The 24257-nt window shown below is 43.7% G+C and overlaps 1 protein-coding gene across 7 annotated transcripts in view; it reads left to right on the forward strand.

Moving 5' to 3' along the window:
- Positions 1–11136, forward strand: part of LOC134927086 (cytochrome P450 2F2-like) — a 322012-nt gene extending 310876 nt beyond the window's left edge. For all 7 annotated transcript variants that reach the window (XM_063921090.1, XM_063921085.1, XM_063921092.1 and 4 more), the window contains 3 exons: positions 4240–4427; positions 10156–10297; positions 10818–11136. In XM_063921090.1, coding sequence (XP_063777160.1) covers positions 4240–4427; positions 10156–10297; positions 10818–11008 — 521 coding nt within the window. In that variant the 3' untranslated portion in view covers positions 11009–11136. The remainder of the gene's footprint in view (positions 1–4239; positions 4428–10155; positions 10298–10817) is intronic.
- The last annotated feature ends 13121 nt before the right edge of the window (positions 11137–24257 follow it).

A 24257-nucleotide genomic window follows, 5' to 3' on the forward strand; every position in this document is an offset into this window, starting at 1 on the left:
TTTTTTCTTTAATTTTTCTTTGCGTCATGTGCTGTTTGTGGAATGTTTTTTGGAAGGGCCATCCTGCGTGACACTGCAGTGGCACTCCTAGATGGGCCCGGTGTTTGTGTCGGCCACTAGGGTCGCTTATCTTACTCACACAGCTACCTCATTGCGCCTCTTTTTTTCTTTGCGTCATGTGCGGTTTGGGGAGGGTTTTTTGGAAGGGCCATCCTGCGTGACACTGCAGTGCCACTCCTAGATGGGCCCGGTGTTTGTGTCGGCCACTAGGGTCGCTTATCTTACTCACACAGCTACCTCATTGCGCCTCTTTTTTTCTTTGCGTCATGTGCTGTTTGGGGAGGGTTTTTTGGAAGGGCCATCCTGCGTGACACTGCAGTGCCACTCCTAGATGGGCCCGGTGTTTGTGTCGGCCACTAGGGTCGCTTATCTTACTCACACAGCTACCTCATTGCGCCTCTTTTTTTCTTTGCGTCATGTGCTGATTGGGGAGGGTTTTTTGGAAGGGCCATCCTGCGTGACACTGCAGTGCCACTCCTAGATGGGCACGGTGTTTGTGTCGGCCACTAGGGTCGCTTATCTTACTCACACAGCTACCTCATTGCGCCTCTTTTTTTCTTTGCGTCATGTGCTGTTTGGGGAGGGTTTTTTGGAAGGGCCATCCTGCGTGACACTGCAGTGCCACTCCTAGATGGGCCCGGTGTTTGTGTCGGCCACTAGGGTCGCTTATCTTACTCACACAGCTACCTCATTGCGCCTCTTTTTTTCTTTGCGTCATGTGCTGTTTGGGGAGGGTTTTTTGGAAGGGCCATCCTGCGTGACACTGCAGTGCCACTCCTAGATGGGCACGGTGTTTGTGTCGGCCACTATGGTCGCTTATCTTACTCACACAGCTACCTCATTGCGCCTCTTTTTTTCTTTGCGTCATGTGCTGTTTGGGGAGGGTTTTTTGGAAGGGCCATCCTGCGTGACACTGCAGTGCCACTCCTAGATGGGCCCGGTGTTTGTGTCGGCCACTAGGGTCGCTTATCTTACTCACACAGCTACCTCATTGCGCCTCTTTTTTTCTTTGCGTCATGTGCTGTTTGGGGAGGGTTTTTTGGAAGGGCCATCCTGCGTGACACTGCAGTGCCACTCCTAGATGGGCCCGGTGTTTGTGTCGGCCACTAGGGTCGCTTATCTTACTCACACAGCTACCTCATTGCGCCTCTTTTTTTCTTTGCGTCATGTGCTGTTTGGGGAGGGTTTTTTGGAAGGGCCATCCTGCGTGACACTGCAGTGCCACTCCTAGATGGGCACGGTGTTTGTGTCGGCCACTAGGGTCGCTTATCTTACTCACACAGCTACCTCATTGCGCCTCTTTTTTTCTTTGCGTCATGTGCTGTTTGGGGAGGGTTTTTTGGAAGGGCCATCCTGCGTGACACTGCAGTGCCACTCCTAGATGGGCCCGGTGTTTGTGTCGGCCACTAGGGTCGCTTATCTTACTCACACAGCTACCTCATTGCGCCTCTTTTTTTCTTTGCGTCATGTGCTGTTTGGGGAGGGTTTTTTGGAAGGGCCATCCTGCGTGACACTGCAGTGCCACTCCTAGATGGGCACGGTGTTTGTGTCGGCCACTATGGTCGCTTATCTTACTCACACAGCTACCTCATTGCGCCTCTTTTTTTCTTTGCGTCATGTGCTGTTTGGGGAGTGTTTTTTGGAAGGGCCATCCTGCGTGACACTGCAGTGACACTCCTAGATGGGCCCGGTGTTTGTGTCGGCCACTAGGGTCGCTTATCTTACTCACACAGCTACCTCATTGCGCCTCTTTTTTTCTTTGCGTCATGTGCTGTTTGGGGAGGGTTTTTTGGAAGGGCCATCCTGCGTGACACTGCAGTGCCACTCCTAGATGGGCCCGGTGTTTGTGTCGGCCACTAGGGTCGCTTATCTTACTCACACAGCTACCTCATTGCGCCTCTTTTTTTCTTTGCGTCATGTGCTGTTTGGGGAGGGGTTTTTGGAAGGGCCATCCTGCGTGACACTGCAGTGCCACTCCTAGATGGGCACGGTGTTTGTGTCGGCCACTAGGGTCGCTTAGCTTAGTCATCCAGCGACCTAGGTGCAAATTTTAGGACTAAAAATAATATTGTGAGGTGTGAGGTATTCAGAATAGACTGAAAATGAGTGGAAATTATGGTTTTTGAGGTTAATAATACTTTGGGATCAAAATGACCCCCAAATTCTATGATTTAAGCTGTTTTTTAGTGTTTTTAAAAAAAAACACCCGAATCCATAACACACCCGAATCCGACAAAAAAAATTCGGTGAGGTTTTGCCAAAACGCGGTCGAACCCAAAACACGGCCGCGGAACCGAACCCAAAACCAAAACACAAAACCCGAAAAATTTCAAGTGCACATCTCTAATAAGTATGAGCCATGCTGAAATATAAAAGGGTTAATAGCAAGTTTAAATTATGCACATATTATTTATATAATGTTTACAGCTCTTAATAGAGCAAGTGGAGATCCTGGTGGTGGGGGCTTTGTGCCCGGAAGTGTGCCGGCAGTACTTTGTGAAGTGGCTTTCCTGCACAATGTAATGAAGACATAGAGAAGCCCTCTCTAGCTTTCCCTATTTATACCTACAGTATGTCTCCAGCTAGTGGAATGCTCACTTTCCCAGAGTGGCGCCTTCTCCCTTCCCCGTTGCTCTTATTCATCTTACCGGAAGTGAGCAGGAGAATGACCTGATGGAGAAGGGCCATGGATCAACATGGTGCTTGGGTCACTTCTATAGACACTACACCAAGGATTGTCCTCCTGCCAATCAAAAGTCAGCTGTTGGGTTACCGATCTTATGAACATGTAAAATATAGCATATTGCAAACTATTAGTGTAGGTGTAAAACATAAATGAAGTAACCAACACTTACGGTTATTCTGTGTACGACTGAGTCTCTATATGAAGCACAGCAACATGTCGAATGGAACAAAACTGCAGCTGCTGCATCGTAGCACTTTGTATTCAGATTCAGAGACTCGGTCACACACAGAGATATAAATGTCACATATCAAATTAATTAGTACCGTCCTAGTTATACTGCTTTGTGACTAAGGCACATTTTCACCCAACCAAGATGCAGAGAAGATGCCCAATGCTGCAGAGTCTCTCGTGACCTGGCACACAGAGGGGGAATGTTTGGTACAACTGCAGCAATAAAATATGAAGACACATCTGTTATCCTGTTTAGTAATCAGATGAATGACAGGGGGTTGTTACTTTGTCTCACGATCGAGTAAAGCACCAATAGTTGTAAAGGTTTGTAGCCATGGGCCTGGGGAGTTCACAGAGGAGAGGGTTCTGTAGGATCATTAGGAGCACTTAGATGCTAGTAAGGCTCCAACTTTAAAGGCTTTAAAGTTAAATCTCATGTGGGGTCTTCAGAAGGGGCTTGTTCATCTGCAGGGTGTTCAGAAGAGACTGGTTCATCTGCAGGGTCTTTGGAAGGGACTGGTTCATATGCTGGGTCTTCAGCAAGGGCTGGTTCATATGCAGGGTCTTCAGAAGGGTCTGGTTCATCTTCAGAAGGTGTTGGTTCATATGCAGGGTCTCCGCAAGGGACTGGTTCATATGTGGGCTCTTCAGCAGGGGCTGGTTCATCTGTGGGGTCTTCGGAAGGGGCTGGTTCATCTGTCTTCAGCAGGGGCTGGTTCATATGCAGGGTCTTCAAAAAGGGCTGGTTCATATGTAGGGTCTTCAGCAGGGGATGGTTCATCTGCCGGGTCTTAGGAAGGGGCTGGTTCATCTGCGGGGTCTTCGGAAGGGGCTGGTTCATCTGTGGGGTCTTCGGAAGGGGCTGGTTCATCTGTCTTCAGCAGGGGCTGGTTCATATGCAGGGTCTTCAAAAAGGGCTGATTCATATGTAGGGTCTTCAGCAGGGGATGGTTCATCTGCCGGGTCTTAGGAAGGGGCTGGTTCATCTGCGGGGTCTTCGGAAGGGGCTGGTTCATCTGCGGGGTCTTCGGAAGGGGTTGGTTCATCTGTGGGGTCTTTAGCAGGGGCTGGTTCATATGCAGGGTCTTCAGAAGGGGCTGGTTCATATGCAGGGTCTTCAGAAGGGATGGGATCATCTGTGGCTTGCTGATAGTTCTCATGTCCATGTACATTTAGGTTTATTATCATATTGTTTTATTTCTACGTTCTTGTGTTCATGTCCAACATACTAACATACTAATTACCTATATACTGTATTCCAGGGAAAGTCCAGCAGGAGATTGATGAAGTGACAGAGTCGCAGCGCCCACCTGGGATTATGGACCGGGCACAGATGCCGTACACTAACGCCGTGGTGCATGAGATACAGAGGATCTTTGACCTAGCACCTACAGCTCATTACCACGCGGTGACCAAGGACACTCAGTTCCGAGGGTATACTCTCCCTAAGGTATGGAGTTACTGTGTGGTCACACTTACACCGGCCGCATGCCATCTGACGGAACATTTGCTGGGTGGCACCTTGCCACGTAAAGCTGGCATTTACATACACTGCATTTTTATTTTGCACATTAAAGAAAATTTAGAAAAGCTGGTATACTTTGTACATGATTTATATGTCATTGTGTCACACCCATAGATGCCTGTGGTATTAAAGGGATGAAGTTATCAGCAGTACTGGCAATGGAAAAACTGCATTATAACCTGTGGCTTGCTCCTGCCTCACCAACATGGTTGTGGGGGCTCAGTGGCAGCCAGGTGTAAGAGGGGGCCCAGCATCCATACAGCTGGCTTCACATACAGTATACAGAGGGCAGGTGCATTCTATAATAACAGTAAGTGACCAGCATGACTCTGTAATGAGTTTAATGGAAGCAGGGATGGAAATAGCAGTGCCTCCATAAATGGACACCCAACTTCTACTTCTAGGGGATCCTGGGGGCAGGATCTGTTGGGGAAACCAGTGACTATCTGCTCTACAGTATCTGCCACACATGTCAAAGTACATATCTCCAAGATAATCAACATCTCACTCACATCCTGAAAGAGGTCATTGATTAATTCTTCCATGGTGGGCTACAAGGCCATTGGTCTGAATTCATTATGAGTACAGACCCCACGACAGCCTGCTGGAAGGCTTGGTGGTGCTTACTGGGCACAGTTAGACCCCATTAAGATTGGCTAAGGGGGCCATCCCTATAGATGGTTTCTTATGCACCTCTTCCTTGGTGGTTTCTCACAGTTCATGAAGAAGCCTTCCAGGAGCTACAAACATTTTACACCGCTGGCACTTCTTCTCTGGAGCTTGTCTGCTGTGAAGAATCAGTTTATGGTGTTTTTTTCTGAGTGGTTAGTTCCTTTCTGTTTACTAGGCTTTCTGGCTTGGAAATCATGTGTGTCAGGTTTTGTAATCTGCAGAGTAATACAGACATACACAAGAGGATGCCTCAAGCTATGAACAGCCCAGTTACTTTACTGGTGGTGTTGGTTCACTGAAGTATTACAGGTACAGCCGTACTTACTGTTGTATACACACTGGTTCTCATAGATTGAAGCTTCAGTGCAGTGGGGTTCTATACAGCTCACCAGTCTGTGCTTGCAGGTAGTATAGAAGGGTTGTTGGAACAGCTTGATATATCTCTCTGGAGCTAAGTGGAGGACTTGTGTCTCCACCATGTAACTTCACATACAGTACTAAGTAAGGATCTACAAGATGGCTGCAGCACATGAGCAGTAGCACATCAGATTGGCGGACAGATCTCCCTGGGCCTTAGTGCCCAGCATGTATGCACAGTAGTCATGTTCCTATTGTGTTCAGTTATTGTTATATGCCTATTGTCTGGTTTTCTTTCCTATTAGAAGAGCAAGAGCTAGAGATGGATTATCTAATCCACCTGATGTGAAGCACAGACTGCCAGTAGGGGCTCCAGGATGATGTTTGGCTTCTAATCGAGCAGAGCCAACCTGGGCCAGAAACATGGCTTTCCTCTTTCAACATCTTATGCAGCTGGTCTATAGTTTCCTGTGAGTTCTATGGGGGTCCTTTCCCCAAATTGCTCTCGATAGGGGTTCTAGGTAAACTTTATTGCCTTAGTTGGTTGGCCAGGAGCCTGTGGTTTCATGGCAGAAACAGAAGTGGACTCGTCATAGACCAGAGAAGCCCCATTTATTTTTATCTCTGTGTAGAGAGCATTGAATGCCCTGGCTACATCACCGGCATAAGTGTCCCCCAGTGCTTCAGGCGTTGGATAAGTCAATATTTCACACTTCATTCCATTAGAATTTTGGACTGTTTCCAATATGGACTTGGAAGATTCATCTCACTTGAGGAAGATCATGGGTTGGTGATGCACAGATGCTTTGGTTTGGGCATATTACTAATTTGTGCTTCTCAATCCAAGGTACTGTGTAGTGTCCAAGGTTTTTTATTTTAACCTCTCTAGTTCCCAAGACATAATTGTGTCTGAGCAGTGTGCAGCCAGAACAAAAAAGTTGTCAGCACTTCTTGGCCAAGCTAGCAATGGTAAATGAAGCAGGAGTACCAGGAGCAGAGAGATTTGTAAAAGGTCATGTGTGAGGGTATGGTAAATTCAAGATTTATAGATCAAATAGGTGATCTTTGTTGGACTCAAATAAGAGAACTTATTCAAGATGAGAGCTTCAAAGGTCAGTAGAATCACACTGAAAAAAGTTGTATGGGAGTGTTTGAAGAGTTTTTGCCAGAACTTCTTAGGGAAACATAAGTCAGACAACTACCAAGAAATAGTGGACAATACTTTAAAATCTTACAAGACCATGAGATGTAACCTGTCTTTAAAAATCCATTTCTTGGGCTCATCCCAGCAAATCTTGGAGCAGTCAGTGATGAACATGGTGACCAAATATGCTTTCTGACTATTGATGGACCCCTTTTTGGGGTGCTCCTGAGGCAAAACACAGCAGAAAATTCTTTACTTCTACATTTTAAGTGAGTTAATCGTTTACTATGTATGTACTGTTAGTAAATGTAATGTTGTAAACTGCAATTGGGTGTCACTCAAAATCCTTCCATGATAGAGACATTCTAAAATGATGCTTGAATTCAGCACAGAAAATATTATTAGATTCACCTATATCGACTCTTGTAACCAGTGGTGGATGTTACCTATGGGCCGCAGGACTGCAACCCCCCAGGTAAAATCAGCCGCCCAGCTCAGTGTCAGAGAAGCCATTGTTTCCCATGGGAACGCCAGACCGGGCTGCAATATGCAAAGAGCTGGCTTCCTGTAGGAAGCCAATTCCCGCCATTCATGCAACCCAATCTGGCTTATATGGGCTGCAGCTGATGCAGTGGCACTGCAGTGTCTGCACATGCAATGGTCCCAGCACATGCCAGGCCCATTGCGCAAGTGCCAGGACCAGGGGCTCCATGTCTCATATCCTCACCGGACTGGTGGTACCAGCAGCCCCACTACTTAATAGTAAGTAGAAGCTGCCGCTGGTTCTAACAAAAAGTAAGAAACATGTAATCACATACATTGTATTCCTGTGGGTTCTCTATGATTCGGCTTGCCATAATATCCCATCAATCCGGGACACCTATGATGGCTGATTAAAACTAGCGATGAGCAGGTTTGGTTCCCGAGGAACCGAACCCCTCTCCCCCGAAAAACTTTGCGATCCGAGCTGGGATCCGAGCCCGGCTCTGGACTTCCCGCCTTCCTCGGATCCCAAAATGAGGCAAAACATCATCATCCCGCTGTCAGATTCTCGTGGGTTTTGGATTCTATATAAGTCCCGGTGATCGGCACCATCTTCACTCCGGCTTTGGATGTTGTACAGCACGGACGTGTCCGTGCTGTCTGCTGCAATGGGCTCACATTTAGGGTCTGTTGTGTCCTCCAGGAGCTGCTCTGTCTGTCAAGGGGATGTTCTGTCCGTCCATCCAGGGGTTCTGCCCCAGTGTTAAAAAATAAAAAATATATATATATATTTAATTCTATTTTGATCTGTACCCCAGTATACATCCAAAGGCTGCTGCTTCGTTTGTCCATCAATGAGTAGCTCTGTCCATTAAGGGGTGCTCTGTCCGTCCATCCATCCAGGGGCTCCACCCTAGTGTCAAATCAATATAATAGAGCTAAAAACAAAAAGCCTAAGATTATAATTATTTTAAAAAATCTCTTTTTTCTTTGTGCTGTACCCCAGTGTACTATAAAAAAATTATTTTATTTGCATAAGTACTGTGACACTGCCGGTCAGAATACAGTATATTATTTCCTACTCATTACACGCATTGTGCGACGCTGTTGGTGAAGGTCAACCACAGTGTGTAATTATTATAGTATATATATTTTTGATTCATTTGTGCGACACTGCAGCCACCTATGTGTAATATAAAAAATCCTTCTACATATTTCTGACTCATTTTTGCGACTCTGTAACCGCAGTGTGTGATATAAAAAAAATAGTATATTTTGATTTAAAATAATATTTTGTGCTGTGTCATCACAGTATACATCCTAGGGACTGCAGATTCTCTGTCCATCTAGGGGTGTTCTTTCAGTCCACTCAAAATATATATATTTTTTTTTTTGTATATTTTGTGCTGTATCCTCCCAGAATACATCCAGACGTGCTCCGTCCATCTCAGGGTGCTGTGTCTGTAGCTCATTTTTTTATTATAATTTATTGTGCTATTTTCATAACTCTTCTTATCACCACAGTGTAATTAATTAAAATTTATATTATTTATAATCATTATAAATTAGCTAAATTTAAATTAAATGAACATAAATAAATTCTCCACTCTCATATAGTAAATTTTCTGCATATCGTAAAATATATTTTAGGAAATGAAAATTTTTATCCTAAATAAATTAAATTAATAAAAAATTGAAAATTGAAATTCAAATAAATTCAATTTAATTCAATGAATCTAAAATATTGTCTTTTCTTCTTTGCCTTAATCATTTTTTTGTGAACTGAAATCTTGAGCCTTGCTTAATGCGTCTTTTTTTTAAATACATCTTTTTTTTATTTTCTACTTCTATATACATCCAAGGGCTGCTGCTGCTCCGTCCAGCAAACCTCGGTGCAACCTTTTGGTCTAAACGGGATAACAACAGTGTGAGGTGTGAGGTGTTCGGAATAGACTGGAAATGAGTGGAAATTAATAATATTGAGGTTAATAATACAGTAGGATCAAAAAAATTTATGATTTTTTCCAAAAAAATATAGATCCAAAATCAAAACCCGCAAAGGGTGTTTAAGGAAAAACCAATCCAGATTCAAAACCAAAATGGTATATCAGCAGCACATGCCCGAATATATTATATCACCGATAAAACTAATAATGACAGGAAACATTGTATCTCTCCTCATCTGTATGATATCTGTAGATTGTACGCTTCCGAGCAGGGCCCACTTACCTCTAAGGGTGCAATTCAGACCAGATCGCTCGCTAGCTGTCCAGCGTACGCATAGTCGCTGCCCACCTGGGAGTGTATTTTAACTGTGCAAGTGTGCGATCGCATGTGCAGCCGAGCAGTACAAAAAACTTTGTGCAGTTTCTGAGTAGCCCAGGACTTACTCAGCCGCTGCGATCACTTCAACCTGTCCGGTCCTGGAATTGACGTCAGACACCCGCCCTGCAAACGCCTGGACACGCCTGCGTTTCCCCAACCACTCCCAGAAAACGGTCAGTTGCCACCCACAAACGCCCTCTTCCTGTCACTCTCCTTGCGATACGCTGTGCGAATGGATTCTTCGTAAAACCCATCGCACAGCAACGATCCGCTTTGTACCCGTGTGATCTGCCTGCGCATTGCGAAGCAAACGCATGTGCAGTTCTGACCTGATCGCAGCGCAGCAAAAAATGGCAGCGTGCGATCAGGTCTGAATGTCTGTAGTTACTGTGTACTGTTTTACTACTGTTTGTTCCCACGTGTAAAGCATGACAGAATATGCTGGCGCCTTATAAGTAACAGGTAATAAATGTATCTGCAGCATATGCTCGGACACATTGAGGGGCAGCTGTTACACATTATGTTTGAAAATCTCCATTTCCTGATAAATAAAATATATTTTCGATTGAGCGCAATAAATCGTTTAACCCACTTTACCCCAATGATTTACTTCTAAATTATATTTATATTCAATGCGTTTTTTAGTCACTGACTCTCTCCCTTTCTATGTAGGGAACAATAGTGACCCCGTTCCTTACATCAGTGCTCTCTGACCCCACCCAGTGGGAGACCCCCAATGAGTTCAACCCGGGGCACTTTCTTGATGACAAAGGGCAGTTCCGCACAAGACCAGCATTTATGGCGTTTTCAGCAGGTGAGACCGATGTAACGTATTCTGGTGCCATTATACATAGTATTAGTAACATTATATAACTGTAGGAATTGGGGGAGGTAGCTCTGTGTGTCCCATGAGGTACAGGTCCTGTAATGGAATACGTATTATATACCGGTGGTCATATGAGCCGCCGCGGCATCCTGACTTTGAAGATTTTGGCATCAGAGGGGGTAATTATGTCTACCCCCCTGTCCCTTACCCTAACCTTAGCCCTTGTGGGGTGCTGGCTAGGGCCAACCTTCCGGGGGTATCAGCTATGGCTAACCCTCGCGGGGATGGTGGCTAGGGCTCACCCCCTAGTGCCGAACCCTAACACACTCACAGCCTGGGCCAGAACCCATACCCCGGTACTCACCTTCAGGGTGTCGGCTGCTGGTGATCTGGTGTCAGCGTCTTGAGTGGTGTCAGGATTCTGGCGTTGGTTACAAACCGCATCCTGCTGTAATATATGTTATATTCTAGATGTATTTCTGTATAACCTCTCCTCTCTCTCTGTTAGGGAAACGTATCTGTGCTGGAGAGAGCCTGGCTCGTATGAAGCTCTTCCTGCTCTTCTCTGCGCTGCTCCAGAATTTCACCTTCTCCCAGCCCCCTGGAATCCCGCACCAGGACTGTAAGCAGCTGCAACAGAACAAGTCAAACCATCATTTCTCCCAGCTCTGCGCTACACCGCGCTCCCTGTCACCCTAGGGACCTCTATGCCTTGCCCAAAGAGCAAGCACTCTACAGACACCAGGCATGTGATGTCACTCAGGTGGCCAAGAAGAGTCTTCCTCAGCTCCTGTGTTTTTAGGACACACTATATTATACTAACACCAATTAATAATAAATAAATAGTGACTGGGATTTAAAGGGTTCCTGCTGATTATTTCTCTGATTTATTTCCTAATTATATCATGCTGATGCTAAGATAAAGATGCTGCTGCTGATGATGATGATGATGATGATGATGATGGTGTGATTGATGATGATGGTTTGATTGATGATGATGATGATGATGATGATGATGATGATTGTGAAGGTGATGATATGATTTCTGCTGCTGCTGCTGCTGATGATGATGATGGTGTGATTGCTGCTGCTCCTGATGATGATGATGATGATGATGTGATTGATGATGATGATGGTGTGATTGATGATGATGATGATGATGATGATGGTGTGATTGCTGTAGATGATGGTGTGATTGATGATGATGATGATGATGTGATTGCTGTATATGATGATGGTGTGATTGATGCTGCAGATGATGATGATGATGGTGTGTTTGCTGTAGATGATGATGCTGATGATGATGGTGTGATTGATGATGGTGTGATTGATGATGGTGTGATTGATGATGCTGATGATGGTTTGATTGCTGTAGACGATTATGCTGATGATGGTGTGATTGATGATGGTGTGATTGCTGTAGATGATGATGATGATTATTATTATGGTGTGATGATTATGGTGTGATTGCTGTATATGATGATGGTGTGATTGATGCTGCAGATGATGATGGTGGTGATGGTGTGTTTGCTGTAGATGATGATGATGATGATGCTGCTGATGATGGTGTGATTGCTGTAGATGATGATGATGGTGTGATTGCTGTAGATGATGATGATGGTGTGATTGCTGCTGCTGCTGGTGCTGCTGCTGATGATGATGGTGTCATTGCTGCTGCTCCTGATGATGATGATGATGTGATTGATGATGATGATGATGGTGTGATTGATGATGATGATGATGGTGTGATTGCTGTAGATGATGGTGTGATTGATGATGATGATGTGATTGCTGTATATGATGTTGGTGTGATTGCTGCTGCAGATGATGATGATGATTATGTGTTTGCTGTAGATGATGATGATGGTGTGATTGCTGTAGATGATGATGATGGTGTGATTGCTGTAGATGATGATGATGATTATTATTATGGTGTGATGATGATGGTGTGATTGCTGTATATGATGGTGGTGTGATTGATGCTGCAGATGATGATGGTGGTGGTGTATTTGCTGTAGATGATGATGATGCTGCTGATGATGATGGTGTGATTGCTGTAGATGATGATGATGATGATGATGGTGGTGTGATTGCTGTAGATGATGATGATGGTGTGATTGATGATGATGATGTGATTGCTGTATATGATGTTGGTGTGATTGATGCTGCAGATGATGATGATGTGTTTGCTGTAGATGATGATGATGGTGTGATTGCTGTAGATGATAATGATGGTGGTGTGATTGATGCTGCAGATGATGATGTTGATGGTGGTGTGTTTGCTGTAGATGATGATGGTGTGATTGATGATGATGATGATGATGATGTGATTGATGATGATGATGATGATGATGATGATGATAATGATGATGATGGTGTGATTGATGATGGTGGTGTGATTGCTGTAGATGATGATGGTGATGATTATGGTGTGATGATGATGGTGTGATTGCTGTATATGATGATGGTGTGATTGATGCTGCAGATGATGATGGTGGTGATGGTGTTTTTGCTGTAGATGATAATGATGATGATGATGGTGTGATTGCTGTAGATGATGATGATGGTGTAATTGCTGCTGCTGCTGATGATGATGGTGTCATTGCTGCTGCTGCTGATGATGATGATGGTGTCATTGCTGCTGCTCCTGATGATGATGATGATGATGATGATGTGATTGATGATGATGATGATGATGATGATGATGGTGTGATTGATGATGATGATGATGATGATGGTGTGATTGCTGTAGATGATGGTGTGATTGATGATGATGATGTGATTGCTGTATATGATGGTGTGATTGATGCTGCAGATGATGATGATGATGATGGTGTGTTTGCTGTAGATGATGATGCTGATGATGATGGTGTGATTGATGATGGTGTGATTGATGATGCTGATGATGGTTTGATTGCTGTAGATGATGATGATGATGATGATGATGATGATGATGGTGTGATTGATGATGATGGTGTGATTGCTGTAGATGATGATGATGGTGTGATTGATGATGATGGTGTGATTGCTGTTTATGATGTTGGTGTGATTGATGCTGCAGATGATGATGATGATGTGTTTGCTGTAGATGATGATGATGATGCTGATGATGATGGTGTGATTGCTGTAGATGATAATGATGGTGGTGTGATTGATGCTGCAGATGATGATGGTGGTGGTGTATTTGTTGTAGATGATGCTGATGCTGCTGATGTTGATGGTGTGATTGCTGTAGATGATGATGATGATGATGATGATGATGATGATGATGATGATGATGGTGTGATTGCTGTAGATGATGATGATGGTGTGATTGATGATGATGATGGTGTGATTGCTGTATATGATGTTGGTGTGATTGATGCTGCAGATGATGATGATGATGATTATGTGTTTGCTGTAGATGATGATGATGATGATGATGCTGATGATGATGGTGTGATTGCTGTAGATGATAATGATGGTGGTGTGATTGATGCTGCAGATGATGATGTTGATGGTGGTGTGTTTGCTGTAGATGATGATGGTGTGATTGATGATGATGATGATGTGATTGATGATGATGATGATGATGATGATGATGATGATAATGATGGTGTGATTGAAGATGGTGGTGTGATTGCTGTAGATGATGATGGTGATGATTATGGTGTGATTGCTGTATATGATGATGGTGTGATTGATGCTGCAGATGATGATGGTGGTGGTGTGTTTGCTGTAGATGATGATGATGATGATGATGATGCTGATGATGGTGTGATTGCTGTAGATGTTGATGATGGTGTGATTGCTGCTGCTGCTGGTGCTGCTGCTGATGGTGTCATTGCTGCTGCTGATGATGGTGTCATTGCTGCTGCTCCTGATGATGATGATGATGATGATGATGATGATGATGATGTGATTGATGATGATGATGATGATGATGGTGTGATTGATGATGATGATGATGATGATGATGATGATGATGGTGTGATTGCTGTAGATGATGATGTGATTGATGATGATGATGTGATTGCTGTATATGATGATGGTGTGATTGATGCTGCAGATGATGATGATGATGATGATGATGGTGTGTTTGCTGTAGATGATGATGCTGATGATGATGGTGTGATTGATGATGGTGTGATTGATGATGCTGATGATGATGATGGTTTGATTGCTGTAGATGATTATGCTGATGATGGTGTGATTGATGATGCTGATGATGGTGTGATTGCTGTAGATGATGATGATTATTATTATTATGGTGTGATGATGATGGTGTGATTGCTGTATATGATGATGGTGTGATTGATGCTGCAGATGATGATGGTGGTGATGGTGTGTTTGCTGTAGATGATGATGATGATGCTGCTGATGATGGTGTGATTGCTGTAGATGATGATGATGGTGTGATTGCTGCTGCTGCTGCTGATGATGATGGTGTCATTGCTGCTGCTCCTGATGATGATGATGATGTGATTGATGATGATGATGATGGTGTGATTGATGATGATGATGATGATGGTGTGATTGCTGTAGATGATGGTGTGATTGATGATGATGATGATGATGATGATGATGTGATTGCTGTATATGATGTTGGTGTGATTGCTGCTGCAGATGATGATGATGATTATGTGTTTGCTGTAGATGATGATGATGGTGTGATTGCTGTAGATGATGATGATGGTGTGATTGCTGTATATGATGGTGGTGTGATTGATGCTGCAGATGATGATGGTGGTAGTGTGTTTGCTGTAGATGATGATGATGATGATGATGATGGTGTGATTGATGATGATGGTGTGATTGCTGTAGATGATGATGATTATTATTATTATGGTGTGATGATGATGGTGTGATTGCTGTATATGATGATGGTGTGATTGATGCTGCAGATGATGATGGTGGTAGTGTGTTTGCTGTAGATGATGATGATGATGGTGTGATTGATGATGATGGTGTGATTGCTGTAGATGATGATGATGGTGTGATTGATGATGATGGTGTGATTGCTGTATATGATGTTGGTGTGGTTGATGCTGCAGATGATGATGATGATGATGTGTTTGCTGTAGATGATGATGATGATGATGATGATGATGATGCTGATGATGATGGTGTGATTGCTGTAGATGATAATGATGGTGGTGTGATTGATGCTGCAGATGATGATGGTGGTGGTGTATTTGCTGTAGATGATGATGATGATGATGATGATGCTGATGATGATGGTGTGATTGCTGTAGATGATGATGATGATGATGATGGTGTGATTGCTGTAGATGATGATGATGATGGTGTGATTGATGATGATGGTGTGATTGCTGTATATGATGTTGGTGTGATTGATGCTGCAGATGATGATGATGATTATGTGTTTGCTGTAGATGCTGATGATGCTGATGATGATGGTGTGATTGCTGTAGATGATAATGATGGTGGTGTGATTGATGCTGCAGATGATGATGTTGATGGTGGTGTGTTTGCTGTGGATGATGATGGTGTGATTGATGATGATGATGATGTGATTGATGATGATGATGATGATGATGATGATGATGATGATGATGGTGTGATTGATGATGGTGGTGTGATTGCTGTAGATGATGATGGTGATGATTATGGTGTGATGATGATGGTGTGATTGCTGTATATGATGATGGTGTGATTGATGCTGCAGATGATGATGGTGGTGGTGTGTTTGCTGTAGATGATGATGATGATGATGATGATGATGATGATGATGATGCTGATGATGGTGTGATTGCTGTAGATGATGATGATGGTGTGATTGCTGCTGGTGCTGCTGCTGATGATGGTGTCATTGCTGCTGCTGATGATGATGATGGTGTCATTGCTGCTGCTCCTGATGATGATGATGATGTGATTGATGATGATGATGATGATGATGATGATGGTGTGATTGATGATGATGATGATGATGATAATGATGATGGTGTGATTGCTGTAGATGATGGTGTGATTGATGATGATGATGTGATTGCTGTATATGATGATGGTGTGATTGATGCTGCAGATGATGATGATGATGATGATGATGATGATGATGGTGTGTTTGCTGTAGATGATGATGCTGATGATGATGGTGTGATTGATGATGGTGTGATTGATGATGCTGATGATGGTTTGATTGCTGTAGATGATTATGCTGATGATGGTGTGATTGATGATGCTGATGATGGTGTGATTGCTGTAGATGATGATGATGATTATTATTATTATGGTGTGATGATGATGGTGTGATTGCTGTATATGATGATGGTGTGATTGATGCTGCAGATGATGATGATGGTGGTGGTAGTGTGTTTGCTGTAGATGATGATGATGATGATGATGATGATGCTGATGATGGTGTGATTGCTGTAGATGATGATGATGATGATGATGATGATGGTGTGATTGATGATGATGGTGTGATTGCTGTAGATGATGATGATGGTGTGATTGATGATGATGGTGTGATTGCTGTATATGATGTTGGTGTGATTGATGCTGCAGATGATGATGATGATGGTGTGATTGCTGTAGATGATGATGATGATGATGATGATGATGATGATGGTGTGATTGATGATGATGGTGTGATTGCTGTAGATGATGATGATGGTGTGATTGATGATGATGGTGTGATTGCTGTATATGATGTTGGTGTGATTGATGCTGCAGATGATGATGATGATGTGTTTGCCGTAGATGATGATGATGATGCTGATGATGATGGTGTGTGTGATTGCTGTAGATGATAATGATGGTGGTGTGATTGATGCTGCAGATGATGATGGTGGTGGTGTATTTGCTGTAGATGATGATGATGCTGCTGATGATGATGGTGTGATTGCTGTAGATGATGATGATGATGATGATGATGGTGGTGTGATTGCTGTAGATGATGATGATGGTGTGATTGATGATGATGGTGTGATTGCTGTATATGATGTTGGTGTGATTGATGCTGCAGATGATGATTATGTGTTTGCTGTAGATGATGATGATGGTGTGATTGCTGTAGATGATAATGATGGTGGTGTGATTGATGCTGCAGATGATGATGTTGATGGTGGTGTGTTTGCTGTAGATGATGATGGTGTGATTGATGATGATGATGATGATGATGATGTGATTGATGATGATGATGATGATAATGATGATGATGGTGTGATTGATGATGGTGGTGTGATTGCTGTAGATGATGATGGTGATGATTATGGTGTGATGATGATGGTGTGATTGCTGTATATGATGATGGTGTGATTGATGCTGCAGATGATGATGGTGGTGGTGTGTTTGCTGTAGATGATGATGATGATGATGATGATGATGATGCTGATGATGGTGTGATTGCTGTAGATGATGATGATGGTGTGATTGCTGCTGCTGCTGGTGCTGCTGCTGCTGATGATGGTGTCATTGCTGCTGCTGCTGCTGCTGATGATGATGATGATGGTGTCATTGCTGCTGCTCCTGATGATGATGATGATGATGATGATGATGATGTGATTGATGATGATGATGATGATGATGATGATGATGATGGTGTGATTGATGATGATGATGATGATGATGGTGTGATTGCTGTAGATGATGGTGTGATTGATGATGATGATGATGATGATGTGATTGCTGTATATGATGATGGTGTGATTGATGCTGCAGATGATGATGATGATGGTGTGTTTGCTGTAGATGATGATGCTGATGATGATGGTGTGATTGATGATGGTGTGATTGATGATGCTGATGATGGTTTGATTGCTGTAGATGATTATGCTGATGATGGTGTTATTGATGATGGTGTGATTGCTGTAGATGATGATGATGATTATTATTATGGTGTGATGATGATGGTGTGATTGCTGTATATGATGATGGTGTGATTGATGCTGCAGATGATGATGATGATGATGATGATGGTAATAGTGTGTTTGCTGTAGATGATGATGATGATGATGCTGATGATGATGATGGTGTGATTGATGTAGATGATGATGATGGTGTGATTGATGATGATGGTGTGATTGCTGTAGATGATGATGATGGTGTGATTGATGATGATGGTGTGATTGCTTTATATGATGTTCGTGTGATTGATGCTGCAGATGATGATGATGGTGTGATTGCTGTAGATGATGATGATGATGATGATGATGATGATGGTGTGATTGATGATGATGGTGTGATTGCTGTAGATGATGATGATGGTGTGATTGATGATGATGGTGTGATTGCTGTATATGATGTTGGTGTGATTGATGCTGCAGATGATGATGATGATGTGTTTGCTGTAGATGATGATGATGCTGATGATGATGGTGTGATTGCTGTAGATGATAATGATGGTGGTGTGATTGATGCTGCAGATGATGATGGTGGTGGTGTATTTGCTGTAGATGATGATGATGATGATGATGCTGATGATGATGGTGTGATTGCTGTAGATGATGATGATGATGATGATGATGATGATGGTGTGATTGCTGTAGATGATGATGATGATGGTGTGATTGATGATGATGGTGTGATTGCTGTATATGATGTTGGTGTGATTGATGCTGCAGATGATGATGATGATTATGTGTTTGCTGTAGATGATGATGATGCTGATGATGATGGTGTGATTGCTGTAGATGATAATGATGGTGGTGTGATTGATGCTGCAGATGATGATGTTGATGGTGGTGTGTTTGCTGTAGATGATGATGGTGTGATTGATGATGATGATGATGATGATGTGAATGATGATGATGATAATGATGATGATGGTGTGATTGATGATGGTGGTGTGATTGCTGTAGATGATGATGGTGATGATTATGGTGTGGTGATGATGATGGTGTGATTGCTGTATATGATGATGGTGTGATTGATGCTGCAGATGATGATGGTGGTGGTGTGTTTGCTGTAGATGATGATGATGATGATGCTGCTGATGATGGTGTGATTGCTGTAGATGATGATGATGGTGTGATTGATGATGATGGTGTGATTGCTGTAGATGATGATGTGATTGATGATGATGATAATGATGATGATAATGTGATTGATGATGATGATGATGTGATTGATGATGATGATAATGATGATGATGGTGTGATTGATGATGGTGGTGTGATGGACTACTGGCGCCCTATCTAGGTATATATAGTATAGCGGCAGCGGCGATAATGACTGGGGTGCATAGCGTCTGCATCATTCTGATTATTCCCTGAATTAATACATACGGGAACGCGTGAATTGCTGCACATAATTCGCCTAATTCAGACATGATTGCTGTCATGCGAATTCACAGGGCGGACGTTTATTGATCAACTGCGCATGCGTACAGATCGTAATGCGCAGGCACGAGGCCAAACTACAAAAGAAATCAGAGCGTGACAGGAAGAGGATGTTTGTGGGTGGTGACTGTCCATTTTCTGGGAGTGTCAGGAAAAGTGCAGTCGTACCCAAGCGTTTTCAGGACGGGTGTATGACGTCAGCTCCGACCCCGATCCGCCTATTCTCATCGGTCTGTAGGAGAAAGTTCTGGGCTGCGCGCAGACTGGAAAATCATTCCATGGTGACTGAGTTGTGAACGGATTTGCAGCTGACCGGCGTTGCAATGCTTTTCATACGTCGTAAACAGACTATCCGATCGTAAACTTCTGCAAATTCGCAGAGGAGCGATCAGGTCTGAATTAGGCCCAATGTGCGCAGTAACTGGTAGTTATATGTGCAACCTGCGTCTCAACCTTCACCCCCATCAGGACGCTAGCGGTCGGGCTCGGATGTAGTAGGGGGAGGACAATAATCATTTGACAAACTTACTTTTTTTAAACATTACTTTTTATTAATTTTATTACAGATAAATACAATACACATTACTTTAGCTAAATATATTATATATATGCAATACAGTGCCATAAATATAGCGTATAACATACAGTACATTATTACAGTTGCAGACCTGGTATTTATCATATACGGTTCTGCAATCATATAGTGAGATCTACAGATTGTAACAAGCAGCACGGATCAGTCTGCATTTACACTGTATATACTTTATGTACTAACGTGAGGCTCAGAGTAAACGTACATAAACGTGGTGATCACTCCGGACACTCGTACAGCGCGCCGTGACGCAACAAAGTGTACACAGGGGCTTACCAGATACATTTAGTTTCTCAATGAAAATCACTGAAAGGAAATATACAGATGTCGCCACGCTCATCGTTGCTGTAGTTTCGCCATACATGCATCTTACTCGTGGCATAAATGTAGCACAGGTTGGCATGGTGAGCCATGGTAAGGCGTACTAAGGTGCAAGAGGATCCACAGTATGCAATACACAGCTTCACCACTGGGTGGCGATCGATCCACTAATGGAAACTACAGTGCTGAAAACAATAGCAGCAGAATACTAGTGTATACAACAGCAAACCCTGACAGGCGGGCCAGTCACTTATACTCTAAGTACTTTAAAGCTTTATAGTGTAAAGTTCTTTATGTACTGCACAGTAATACAGGGCGCACATGATCCCCGCAATTTTGACAGTGATACTGTATGCAGTGGCAGAGATGCAGTGATAGTGTCCCATACAAATAAACTGTGGGCTCCACAGGCACTGCCTGAAATCATCACTTTGTGTCTGGGCAGAAAAAGGACTTTTTTGCATTGAGCTGACTGCGTGTTTTGTCCCAAATGTAAAATCCTTGTAAACAGTGACATCACCGTATCCCTACTGGTGTGCAAGAACTGACAATGTGCCTACTTTGGTCTAGCGGTTGCGTGACCACCCGGGTTTGATTACTGGAAATGGCAGATTTTCATTTTTTTTTTAAAATAAAACAATTTAGAATTCTGTTATTATACTGCAGATATATTTATAATCCAATTTTATTACACAAATAAAAAGGCCTGTCTTTAAAAAGAGATTAAGCGCTAACATTACATGGCACCTGAAAAAGAAATCGATTAGTAGTTTAAAAGCAATTTAGTTTACAGCTCCTTCTTGAGCGATTGTGGCAGCCAGGTATATACAGTCTCTGTGTACTAAGCGATATCTTTTTCAGGTGCTATGTAATGTTAGTGCTTAATCTCTTTTTAACCTACTGATGTTTTTATAATTGAGTGGCTATTAGATACAATTAGCGCAGAAAATATTTTTACCCTATCCTCTCCCTCTCTACCCACGGCGGTGATCCTGTGGCCGCTGCTGCCCAAGAATACTGCTCACCGCTGCCTGCACTGGGCGAACTGGTCTGTGCGGCTCTCTCCCCTCCTCGGAGCGTGACTTTAGCTCCCAGCGGCCATTTTTATTAAGGCTCCTACCCGACCCCTATGGAGGTCGCGATGCCGGCTAGAGGGGTGGTCACTCGAGGTGTCTGGTCACCGGCAGGTCCGTGACCAGCGCCTCTTACCCACCTGCCAGCAACAAGGGGCCCCAAGGTCAGTGAGCGCAGGAAATCATTGGAAGTGGGTGAGTGTGACAGAGGGCTCATAGCATCTTGCTATCACCCATTGTGTGCTCTGCTGCTGCCATATACTCAAGTGGGGTCTGTGAGGTGTGGAAGAAGTGGAGGTTTTAGTAATCATCTCCTCAGCCCACTTTAAACTGCCTTACTTTCCCACTTGGATTGCATTATTCAGCAGTGTTTGCAGCGCAGGAGCTCCCTCTTGTGTCCAGTTGTTGCTATTACATGTAACTGTTCTTCAGAAAGCTGACACTTCTCATGTTTCTTTACCTGCTGCATTGAGACATGCGCCCGCATCTTTTTCTCAAAAATACCTGTTGGATCGCACACTGCGATTCAACCTGAATTAAGCCCATAATTTCTGTCTACTACATACGTCCGTGTCATAACTGTTTAAGCCAGCCTCCGGAACACATCTTCACCCAGGCTTCACCCACACTTTGAATACATCTATCCTACCCTATCATTCTCTACTCGATTGCAAATGAACTAAGGATTTTCCAGCAAGAATCTGTTCCGATTTTGGTCCTAACTACGCCCAGTCCACCTTTTCCCTTTTTTTTTTTAATGGTTGCTTACTTCAAGTCATCATACCCCCCATACATCTGAAGGAACACTCTGGAGTTCCCGCAGTGAGCTTTTTTACAAACCAGTCTCCCACACAGGGCCTTAAACCTTCTACTTCCTGAGAAAAAAATCACAAACAGCTTTCAGCGTTGACAGCACCATTCCAACCCACAACATCACCACCTGTTTCGGCAATTGACCTAGATGACGATGTTCCACTGACCATCGGTTCCATGAAACAACTACTTGCCTCGTTTAAAACGGACATTTCTATGGAATTCAAATCTGCTTTACAATCCTGCCAGCAGGCTGTCGATGATATCGGCCACCGAACTGATCATCTCGAAAATAAATTTGAAGAAATAGTCCGATCCCATAACCAGATCCGGCGGAACCCGCTCAGCAAAGGGATGCAGTGCAGGGAGGCGCATGCCTGGAGAGGCGCTCTCACTGCTCTGCATCCCTTTGATGTGCGCTGTTGCTGCCGGCTGCGCCTATCACTGTAAATGCATACCGGCTCTTCAAGTCCCCACTCCAGCCAGGCCGCTGATGTAATCTCCTCCCGTCCTGTGCCAGCACAGTGGGCTAGCAGTGGGAGGTGTGTGGGCGGGACTGACAAATAAAGGATGGGCCGGGAGCAGAGAGCTGCAGTTACTGCTAACTGCAGTGCTGCCAGGAGCCACTAGATGCCCCTATATCCATAGAGTCATCTCATCACCTACCAGGACTGAGGAACAATAGAGAGACTGCTCGGGAGGTTGTGTCTATCAGAGGAACTAAGTGAGTATTTTGTATGTGTGATCTATCATCTATGTGTCTGTCTGTCTATCTATGTGTCTGTCTGTCTGTCTTTCTGTCTATTATCTATCTATCTATCTATCTATCTATCTATCTATGTGTCTTTATTTTTTTCACTCTGTCTCTCCTTGTTGAAGGGGTCTCAGCCTGCTATTATGTGTACAATGGGGACTCTTGCCTATCGTAATGTGTAAAATGGGGACACCTGTCTGCCGTAATGTATAAAATGGGGACACCTGTCTGCCGTAATGTATAAAATGGGGACACCTGCCTACCGTAATGTGTAAAATGGGGACTCTTGCCTGCCATACTGTGTAAAATGGGGACACCTGTCTACCGTATTGTGTAAAATGGGGACACCTGTCTGCCGTAATGTGTAAAATGGGGACACCTGTCTACCGTAATGTGTAAAATGGGGACACCTGTCTGCCGTAATGTGTAAAATGGGGACTCTTGCCTGCCGTAATGTGTAAAATGGGGACACCTGCCTGCCGTAATGTGTAAAATGGGGACTCTTGCCTGCTGTAATGTGTAAATTGGGGACTCTTGCCTGCCGTAATGTGTAAAATGGGAACACCTGACTGCCGTAATGGGTAAAATGGGGACACCTGTCTGCCGTAATGTGTAAAATGTGGACTCTTCCCTGCCGTAATGTGTAAAATGGGGACACCTGTCTGCCGTAATGTGTAAAATGTGGACTCTTGCCTGCCGTAATTTGTAAAGTAGGGACTCTTGCCTGCCGTAATGTGTAAAGTGGGGACTCTTGCCTGCCGTAATGTGTAAAATGACAGTCGGAGTACCGACAGCGGTGAATCGAGTTCCCTCTGTGCGCTATGCGCGGTGTAAATGTGAACAAGATTGTGCTACTGTATGGAGTAATTTGAATTGGTACTATTGTGTGACCACGCCCCACCTGTTTTTTGCAGCGTGCGACTTCATACTGCATTGTCCATTTATTAAGTATGGGAGAGAGGGTGCAAATTTATAGTTTGCAGGAGGGCGCCGAACACCCTTGCACCGACCCTGCCCATAACGACCTTATAACTCAACACGAGGACCTACAAACGGAAGTGCCTTTGCTACATAGCAAGAGCTGAGATTTGAAGGACAGACCATATGTAACAAT

This window comes from Pseudophryne corroboree, chromosome 5 (assembly GCF_028390025.1).
Source record: "Pseudophryne corroboree isolate aPseCor3 chromosome 5, aPseCor3.hap2, whole genome shotgun sequence".
Lineage (NCBI taxonomy): Eukaryota > Metazoa > Chordata > Amphibia > Anura > Myobatrachidae > Pseudophryne > Pseudophryne corroboree.